The following is a 9,905-nucleotide window of genomic DNA, read 5'->3' as shown; positions in this document are numbered from 1 at the left end:
ATTAAAATATAATGTCGGCTACGTAATATAAATAATCACGCCACAGCGATGGGTTGACATGTCGAAGGGGGGGAAATAGCGTAAATGATCCCGTGCCGACAGGGAGGACGCAGTGTAGGGCATCTCGGTGCGTCGATAACGGGGTCACGCTGACCCCCCTTCCCTCCTCGTGTGTAGCGGAACGCGCAGGCGCGCGCGGAAAGGGAGGGGGGCGGTTGCTAAGCGCGTGTCCGCCTCCGCGAGACTGCGCGCGGTGCGGAGAGCGAGGCACCGGCGGGCAGCTGAAGCTGAGGAGTCGCCAGTCAGAGCTCGCAGGGACGAGAGGCCGGTCAGCTACATGCGTACGGCGCTGATATCGCTCACAAGGTGACTGTTATCTCCATTAAAACCAACACACGCCCTTCCCCGGGCCCGTGTGAGAAAGAGGTACCTGTTAAAAAATCGTTAGTCATGCAGTGTATGAGAAGCGGCGTTAGTCCGTGACACGGCTTTTTTGTGCCTTTCTGTGTTGCAGATGCTGAATGCAGCCTTGTTATCTGTCTGTGCGGTCGTCGCCAGTCAATTGCTCGGAGTAGCATGCAGGTCGGACGGAGGCAATTTCCTGGATGATAAATGGCTCACTGGACGCTGGGATAAATTTCGAGACGTACGTGGCATTTTAAATAATACTTCTCGTTTTTTGTTATTATTATTATTATTATTATTATTATTATTATTATTATTAGTGTTATTTATCATACTGTATGTATGCATCCGTAATTTAACGCGGCGCTTGTGCATAGTGATTTCTTATTGACACGTACCTTTAGGTAGCTCAAAGTATCTAAATTTTTTAAATAATGAGACTATATCTTCCTCATACGTTACTGTCTTCTTCACTAGCTGTAATTCAACGACGTACTTTCAAACGAAATACAATTCAGTCATGCAATATAAGTGCAAATTAATACGGTAAGTCTAGCCGTTTTATTTATTAATTTAAAAAAAACTCTGATAGCAATTAGCAAATCCATTCAGTTATATAATTAGTTTGGCTCCGAAGACGGTCATGTTGGTTAAGAAATTTGGAAAGTCACTGATGTGAAATTTTTCTCGGATGCGCAGCCAAGTAAATAATAGCAGTATTTTAAATTGATTATTATGATGTTGGTGTTTGATACACACATTCTTGACTACGGTTTGTCCTTTTACTTGTTAGACAGTTACAGGTCTAAGTAAAGCAATGCTTTGCACTACGTTCAGAAAGTAAGCCGTTCTGGCTCTGTAATACAATGCAAGGTTGTTACGTTTCCTGTGCACACTTGTTCACTGCGCTTCACTATTGGGTAGATGACAGATTAAAGGCAGCTATGTGCGTCTAACTTATGCACTTTAAGGAGAGTCAAGGCCGCGGAGCTCTGTGATTAAGTGTCTAGTTAGTGACATATGTAATCAGGCATTCACATTAACAGACGTTTGATTCCTCTGTAGTATCGACATTTTCACTAAGGTCTTCCTGACTTATGGATTTCAAAGACCATATATAGCACATATGTTAGTACTCTTTAGATAATTGGAACAATTATTAAACACAGTTAAAAGGTTAAGCCATTTTGCAAGAAATGGCTCCTTGGACACATGATGTCTGTCACAGGATCGCCATCTGCTTTATGGCAGGTTGACGTTAGTTTTCACCGACTGGGCATTAAGTGACAATGGAACATTCCGGGTATACGGCAGCAACATCAACATTTTTGCCGCAACTTTTTCCACAGCTTCTGGTAATTAACTGCAAAATCCGAAAACTGAAATGGGCATGAAAATGGTCATAAGTGATCGTGTGGTCCCTGCATCGGCATCGTCGCTTGGTGCCCCCCCCCCCTTATTGTTTTTATATGCAGTTATTTGGTATCCAAAAACATTCAGAAAAAGTCATATAAAAATGCCCCATGCCACCTAGGATAGACACCCCCCACCCCCCCTCCAAACCAGGATAAGAGGTTAGAAGATGGATGGATGATGGATGGATGAATGGATGGATGGAGATATGCAGAATATTCGTATTTGTTTGTAAATATAGACAGTTTAATTCTATGCAGCTTTATTAAGAAGTGATAAGGCTAGTTTTTACTTTGTTTTTTTCTAATATGAACCCAACGCTAATAGAAGGGTTAGACTGGTAACAAGTAAAAAAGAGTAAAATGGAACAAAAAAGCTTTTAAAAGGGCTTTACTTTGTTAAACATAATGGTCTAAGCTTGCTTTTTTATTTTCAGTTGCAGGTGCTTAATGTAATATAACCCTGCTTGATCTGTAATGTTTATAAGGTGATTCAACTGGTGCATTTGTTCTGTGCATTTTGTTTCTGTTCTTGTTTTTCAGTCAGCTGAGATACTGTATACTAGAAAGGTCACGGTGTTGACTGCCTGTTTTGTTACAGAAAAGCACACTGTGTCGCGGAATGCAGAATGTCACTTGCTAGAACGGCATGTGCTAATATCATACATTACTTGGGGAAATTAACCACATTAGCTAGCCACAGCTATATTACAGTTGAGATCCCCTATGCCTGGACAGCATTCACTATTATTGCTTTTTTAATTCTGGACCTGCATGCAGAGATGTTGATTTATCCTACAGTAATGTAGCTAAAGTTTTTCAAGGAACCTTCAGTGTCTGCAGTTTGTACAATTTCATGTCCGCCATCAAGGCGAATCAGATCAGTTGGTATGCTAAGTTCATTTTTATCTGGTTAACCCTTTTATTACCTCTTTTCAAAGCTGAGGCTTGATTAGAAGTTAGTGAGTTTTAATAGCCCCGGAGTGACAATCGCTAACTCGCTGTTGGAATTTCATCACATTCTGGCTATTATATTGTCATGAAATCTTATGAAGAGAGCCTGGAGCTACTTGTATTTTCATTCTAATGCTTGGATTTATTGTACTATTCATAAGAAACAGCTAAAAAAAAACAAAACAAAACAAATATATCAGAAATCTGATTGGATAATAAATCTTTTGAATATGTAAATCCTTCACCCAGCACATTCATAATTGGTGTTTTAAGATAGCGTGAGCCTACGGCTAGTCATTTGTTTCGATGGCATTGTCGACAATCTTCGAACTAATCTGTTTTGCACAATAATAATATTTAGAGAATGGGCAAAGCAGTGTAGCATTCAAAGACTTTTAGTTGTTTGTCATGATAAAAATAATACAATATTTAGAGCTGACATTTGATGGAGCACAATTTACATTGCAGAGTGAAAAAGTTCTTCTTAGTCATCCAAGCATCCGGCTACCTCAATACTGTCTGTACCAGGCAGGGGTACACCCTGGATGAGATGCTAATTCATCAAAAGGTTGCATAGTCACGCCTCGTTTAAACGTTTTATGTTCTAGTTATTCTTTGTCACAAATGTAACTGATTTCTTGGGTATAACTAGTTGGTAGTTATAGTTCTACATAAAAAGGGCTTTTGTTCTTTCTACTTCATACAGTAGTTTCGAAGGATAATTGCTGTTTCTGTAAGGAATGGCCTAACCGAATGTACTTGATTGCTTTAAAATGTCATTCCCTTCGCATGGCATGTGTATTTGATAATAACCGTCTGCTACTTAAAGTAGTTTCCTTCAACTTTTTTCAGGTCTGTTAATGGTACCCAAGGATTTTTTCTTTTATGGGCGAAACTTGCGCAGCTGTGCTTCTGTTTGGAAAAAGAACTGCCTCCAGACTTAAACACAAATAAGCTGAAAGTTTTATATTTCTTTTTTTTTTTAAGAAAGTGAAACTTAATTCAGAACACACCAATTTATAATGTCATGAATGCAAGAACATCGCTTTTAAAGAACTGGTTCAACTGGTGTCATTTCAAGTTTCTTAAAATAACAATGCCTTCTGAATTCACCCTCGCAACCTTGCGGGGGGGACGATACTAAAAAAACACATTAATTATGTAGGGTTGTGTTTGAGTTGCCTTTGTAAATGTCAGGAGACTGTATCGCTGTGACGTTTATCCTGGTTGGTCCAGATATTGCCGGAACAGATTTAGTGTTTTCTTTATTTATGTCCTGATTGCCGGTATCCAAAAGCATGGCCTCGACTCTCAGAATGTGGATACTGGCTGTTGAATTTATTGTCGGCCGTGAGTTTTTATTATAATGCAGCCACAGTCAACAATGAAGAACTTGTCTGTTGCCAAAATGGCTTGTTTTTTTTCTTGTAGTGACATTGATGCCTGCGAATTTGTCAATAATAAGAGTAATTTGCATACAGTTGATATTATGCTTAAAGACAGGTTTTGTGATGCATTCTACAGTACTTTAAACGAAGACTCAAAGTCCTTGAGGTTCTTTGCATTGTATTCTTGATACAAACTGATGCACAGGATGGGTAGTCTTGTCAGATTCATCAACAGCTTGACATTGTTTTCTGGCAGAAACAGATAAAGTTTTTTTTCCCCCCCCTTTTCATTTTTATCACTACAACTGCTGAATAATAGTCAAGTCTGTATGATGTGTATGATAAACTGCTGACAGATGAAAAATGTATCAGAGAAATCAGCAGTGGAAAGCCACCGAAGGATGGATTGTATGCCTTAACGCTTATCTTGAGCAATATTTAAAATGCCACTCTATTGTCAGAATATTCAACTATCATTCTCATAGTCCTTTCATGGTTTATTGTGTGTGTCTAGTTTAGGGTTGCAAGAATGAAGTGGTAGTTGACAGTATCACTGGAAGCTAGTTTATTGCATAGCATTTATACACAAGCACACACAAACATCACGCACAGTAAGGTAGACAGTAATCAGCTGAACCTCTCGTGGCTATGAGATCCAACAAATTGACATTGGATATGAACCTGCGTGCTGAATAGGGGTGCAAATTGTAAACTTTGCCATGATTCGATTTTGAGTTTGCAACGCGGTGATTCAATGATGGCAATATTTGAAGTGTTACTGCGATACAATACGATTCGATTCAGTAATGCATGATCAATATTTCCAATTCAGTGAGACATAATCTGATTTGGAATTGTTTTGAATTCCAAAAGAATGTTTAATTTTTTATTTTAACAATTGTATATGTTGGAAAAAACTAAACGTGTCTCAAAGATAAAAAATGTCTGCACAGGAAGCATTCTGTCTTGTATTTGTACTTTGGCAACAATAAAATGTTTTTGGATAAGTATAGCTTACTCTGAAAACCTAGGCACATAGGTATACTAAACTGGATAAAATGTACTGTAATATATCAGTCTCTTGTCTAAGGTGAGTCTCTAGACTGGTTTGTGTGAGAGATTTTTATTTATTTTTTAATTTTTTTGTTTTAGGATGCGTTTTGGTGTTTGATATCTACTAGAATCAATGAATTGTTTCACCCATAATGCTGAATGGATAGATGGTCCATCTCTGCAGTTAGTGGTCCATTCAGAAGGGATGTTTCAGAGAGAGACGTTTACAGACATCCCTCAAGTCTACACCCATTTATGGTGTTACCTCATACCTCATGGTTCCTGTGACAGCTGTGTACAGCATCTGTCCAACTCCCTGCCGCCTTTCATCAGCTGTTTTGATGTTCTGTAGGGGGTTTGTCGTTAGCCCAATGCTAACCTCTAACACCCAGGGGCTTCCACCCAACCAGTGACTAAGATCACTCAAGTATTCATCTGCAAAACCAGCAGCACAAAACAAAATTTAAAAACATCTAATTACTGAGGTGTCATTCACTAATTTTATTCAGGATCTTCTTGTGAAATTATTAACAGCCTGTGTGTATAAAGTAGGCTACATTTTGAGCAGTTTCCTATATCAATGCATTACAGTAGGATTCGTTAGAACCATGCGGGAATATGTCACGATCACTGGGGGCTTGTTTGTTAAATGATATCTACGTCTATATATAACACCATTAATACACCCACCCATCCATCTTCTGACCATATTTTGGGGGTGGGAGGGTCGGGGGGGCTGGAGTGTATCCCAGGCAGAATGGGACACAAGGCAGTGCCCAGATGGAGTATCAGTCCATCACAGGGCAAACCTACACTGCTACCTGCTGAGCGATCATGCAGAGAGAAACATCGTTTAGAAGTGGAATGAAAGTGAAGACACAGCACATTCCTGGATAATTCCATGGAACAAACGTCATTATTGTCATCTTCGTCATTTTGATGGATCTTCTGAAAATAACAGGGCAGCTTGTTTTCTGTGTCTGTGCGTATGAACAGGACAGCACAAAGTAACACTGGCGCGTGGTGCCAATTAGTCCATAAGGCACAGAATAAAGATGGCAGAAGCAGTCTGAGACGGGTGGCGGTGGATGAATCCATGACCAGTTTTCACGTTTTCGCTGTGCGATTCAGCCACGCTCTTTATAACGGCAATTAGAAATACAGGCAGCTCTATATACATGCCCTTTTTACTAAACAATTTAACAATTGTCATCCCCCAAGTTTTTAATTTTAATCAAGGGCGACTGAAGGCTGTCAATAGTAATCAAAACGGCAAAGCTGATTTACAAATCGCAGCACTCTGCCAGCCTGCACCGTGCCAGCGCTTATTTCATACTGGCATTGATATTTCACTATTTCTGAGCTTGGCTGTAATTTCTTATGCATTTGTCATTCTGCCGTATATATTTTGAAAATACTGCAGATACTGCTTACGTAGAATACAAATCGTTTGATTTAAATAATAATGAGAATACAATTATATTTATTATACTTTTTTTTTCCCCCTGACTGCTTTTTCTGGGAGAGCCCTTTATAACAGGTGTTCTCTGATCGCAGCCCGCAGACGGTAAGTGAATGCGTGTCCTCGGATAACCGGCGCGAGTTTCTCCGCGCGTGGCGTCATCACAGAGGAGCGCTGGAGGAACGGGCGGTTCTGTTTAGTACTTCCAAGCAGCCAAACGAGGATGCTGACCAATGACGCTGACTGGGTCCCTGTGTCCCATTTCACTTTCTCTGTGCGGACGTCTCGAGGAAAAAAGAAAATAAAAAAACTCCAGGTAGCGTGTGGCCTACCTGAATCTGTAGGTCAGCCTGCCGTTTTGCGGCCAGCCTGTTTTCAGCACCAGTGGTGACGCGTTGTCCCGTTAAGTTGCACATGCAAGTCAGATGTGGCTTCCTGGATAGTGCCGAACAAATCGAAGTGCTCCTGCAAAGGGACCAGGAATAATATCACTGGTAGGAGATGCTTTCAAAACCAATGGGAATTTGTCACATTATAGCAGATAACCTGCCAGTCCCTCTACGGTCTTCTCCCACCTTGTGCCTCCTTCCTGCGATGAGCCCCAGGCTCACCATGACCCGGTACGGGATAAGTGGTCGGTTGATGAATGGATGGATGTAGCAAAGTGCTCATGAGCTCACAGTCGGCAAATTAAGATGACGCACCATTAAGAAAGACATGGAACTGGTTCTTACTGTGACACAGATGACAGCATGGGAGCACGAAACCAGGAACGATTCTATTATTAGGCTAAAACTGTGCATGTCCTTTTAAAGGGCGTGGAGTGCGATTTATGGGATTCTGAATGTTTGTATTGTGTATAACACGAAACGCTTAATATGTATTTTTCTCGTGGGCTTTGAGTGGGAGCGACTGAGTGGACTGCGGTGGCATTTGCTGCGGATTTGGTTAAATGCGACCCGAGGCCCGAGGGCCTAGCGGAATAGCATTAAAGGCTTCCTGAACAGCACTCCTGCCCCCATGTTGCTGTCCCAGGCTATTAAAGCATCATAAAGCAGGAATGATGTGGAGAAGAAGGTACGGCGCTTCAGGCATTTTTCTACATCGGGGGACCCAGTCTTCAGTCTAGAAAGTTTAATATAAGTTGTGCGCAACAAAAAATAAATAAATAAAAACTCTTAAGTGCTCTTTACGAAACATTGTAATTGTTTTAGGTAAATATTGAGCTCTGGTACACCTACATTATCATCTCGCTTTATCATACCGCCATCACAATGCAGAATTAGATTTCGCCACTGACAGTACCTCATTACCTAATGTAGCGTACACAACTGTGCTCGCCTTAGTAAGAGATGATGTATTTTATCATTTTCTCTGTTCCGCCTCAGTTTTTTTTTTTTTCTGTCCCCCTTATAGAAGGCCGAATATCCCAGAGGGATTCAGCCAGAACAAATACTCTTTTACAACACAGGATAAAACCAATCAAGATTTTGCGTAATTACGTTATTGTAATGGCCGATGCTTGGCAGCGCACGTCCTGCTAAGCTTCAGTTGGCTTCTTACTTGTATTTATTACAGCACTGAAGACCATTTGACGTTGAAGATTTGGATTATTCCAGGATGGAAATTCAGGTGGATTTTTGCATCTCTTGTTACGAAGCCTTAGAACGGACGTGTTTCGTGGGACGAGCCAGTGGAATTTGCATGCAGTCTATTAGCAAATCAAAGTTTGAGGTCAGTTTGGCCCTCGGAAAGAGTCGTTTCTTTTTTATCTCTTTCGTTTGTTTCAACCGCTGAAAGAACAAAGGTGGCAAATATTCTGTAAAGCAGGTTTTTATCATCCTGGATGTTATAATTTGTAACGTATATCAAAAATGTACGTATTTGAACATTTACTGCTTTGTACAAAATCGTTAGATTCCTCAGTTAGATTTGAAATAATTAGAAGTCAGCATACGTTTTTACGTTCAATTTAAAGCATTATTATTATTATGGGCCTATTCATTTTAATGAAATGAATATTTATTATTATTATTATTATTATGATCGTAGTAATAGTAGTACAAAATATATATGTGTATAAGTGTACTTATTATATTTAGGAAAATCAGGAAATCAAAACTGCAATTGCCAATTCGAATTGCAGGTCAAGCCTGTGTGGCGTTTTGTGAAATGCTGACCCAATGGCACAAGGTATTCTCACTTATTTAAAACACAATGTAGGCAAGATACAAGGAGGCAGGTGATGGAATAAAAGCACAGATATATTGAGTTTTTTATGAAGCGGTACCTTAACATCAATATCTCGATAGACAAGGTAAATCACCACCGAGCTGGACACGTGTTATAGACACCTTGAGCTGCTGAGGTTGTCCTCAGATTATACTTGGGCACGCAGCACAGTAATTTCTAAAGTAATAAAAATAGGTAAGCATACCCAAAAATAACAGCCATTTTTCAACCTGGAGCTATCCAGGATAGCAGTGAGCAGCGATACAGAAGTCATCCCGCATGCGGGAGCCCTGCTTTCGGTAATTGGCTGGGCACTATGGAGGAATGACGTGGATATCGGCAACGTTTCGCCGTGAGGAGTATCCACGGTGATTTCTGCCTTCTCCACCCAAAGTAATGGCTGAAAGAGCACAGTGCGCAGGCTATAGTGGCTCAACAGTTAATCTCACCACCTCCAAGTCTGTGCCATCAAAATCTGCATTTTCTCCCCATGTTTGTTGGCTTCCTCCAGGTTCTCCGCATTCCTCCCACAGCCCAAAGGCATGCAGTAAGGTTAATCGCTGTCTCTAAATTCGCCCATAAAATGTGAGTGTACATGTATGTGCTTTGAAATGAACTGACATGTCGTTCAAGGTGACCCCTGCTTTGTGTCTTGTGTTGCCTAGAATGTTCTTCAACCTCCCTCTAGATAAACTTTTCTGTGATGGATGAATAGGAGTCATGGTGTAGCTCTAAATGGCTCATGCACCTTAGCTTCGCTGTGTTTTTCTTTTCCCTGTTATATGTCTAGATACGTTTTACCGAGGCGATTCAGGTGAATAACCTTGCTTTTAAGTATAATAGCGCAACCTCTTCTTTTTGGCACAGGACCACCTGCTGTCGCATTATATAAAGCAGCAGCGCATAAACTGCGACAGAACCCCTGCGTGAGGCCCAAGTGTGCAGCACTTTAAAAAAAAAAAAAAAAAAACACAGGCAGAAATCGCCATGTGTAACTAG

General features: G+C 40.6%; 1 protein-coding gene across 2 annotated transcripts in view; it reads left to right on the top strand.

Annotated features, from left to right (window-relative positions):
* Positions 1-220: 220 nt before the first annotated feature.
* spock3 (SPARC (osteonectin), cwcv and kazal like domains proteoglycan 3) overlaps positions 221-9,905 on the top strand; it is a 34,159-nt gene continuing 24,474 nt past the window's right edge. The window contains exons 1-2 of one of the 2 annotated variants that reach the window (XM_023799422.2): positions 221-366; positions 515-646. In XM_023799422.2, the coding sequence (XP_023655190.2) occupies positions 515-646 (132 nt within the window). In that variant the 5' untranslated portion in view covers positions 221-366. Of the gene's footprint in view, positions 427-514; positions 647-9,905 lie in introns of both variants that reach the window. The other variant, XM_072707111.1, reaches the window with a different exon arrangement.

This window comes from Paramormyrops kingsleyae, chromosome 25 (assembly GCF_048594095.1).
Source record: "Paramormyrops kingsleyae isolate MSU_618 chromosome 25, PKINGS_0.4, whole genome shotgun sequence".
Taxonomy (NCBI): Eukaryota; Metazoa; Chordata; class Actinopteri; order Osteoglossiformes; family Mormyridae; genus Paramormyrops; species Paramormyrops kingsleyae.
This window is presented reverse-complemented; position numbering and strand designations above follow the sequence as displayed.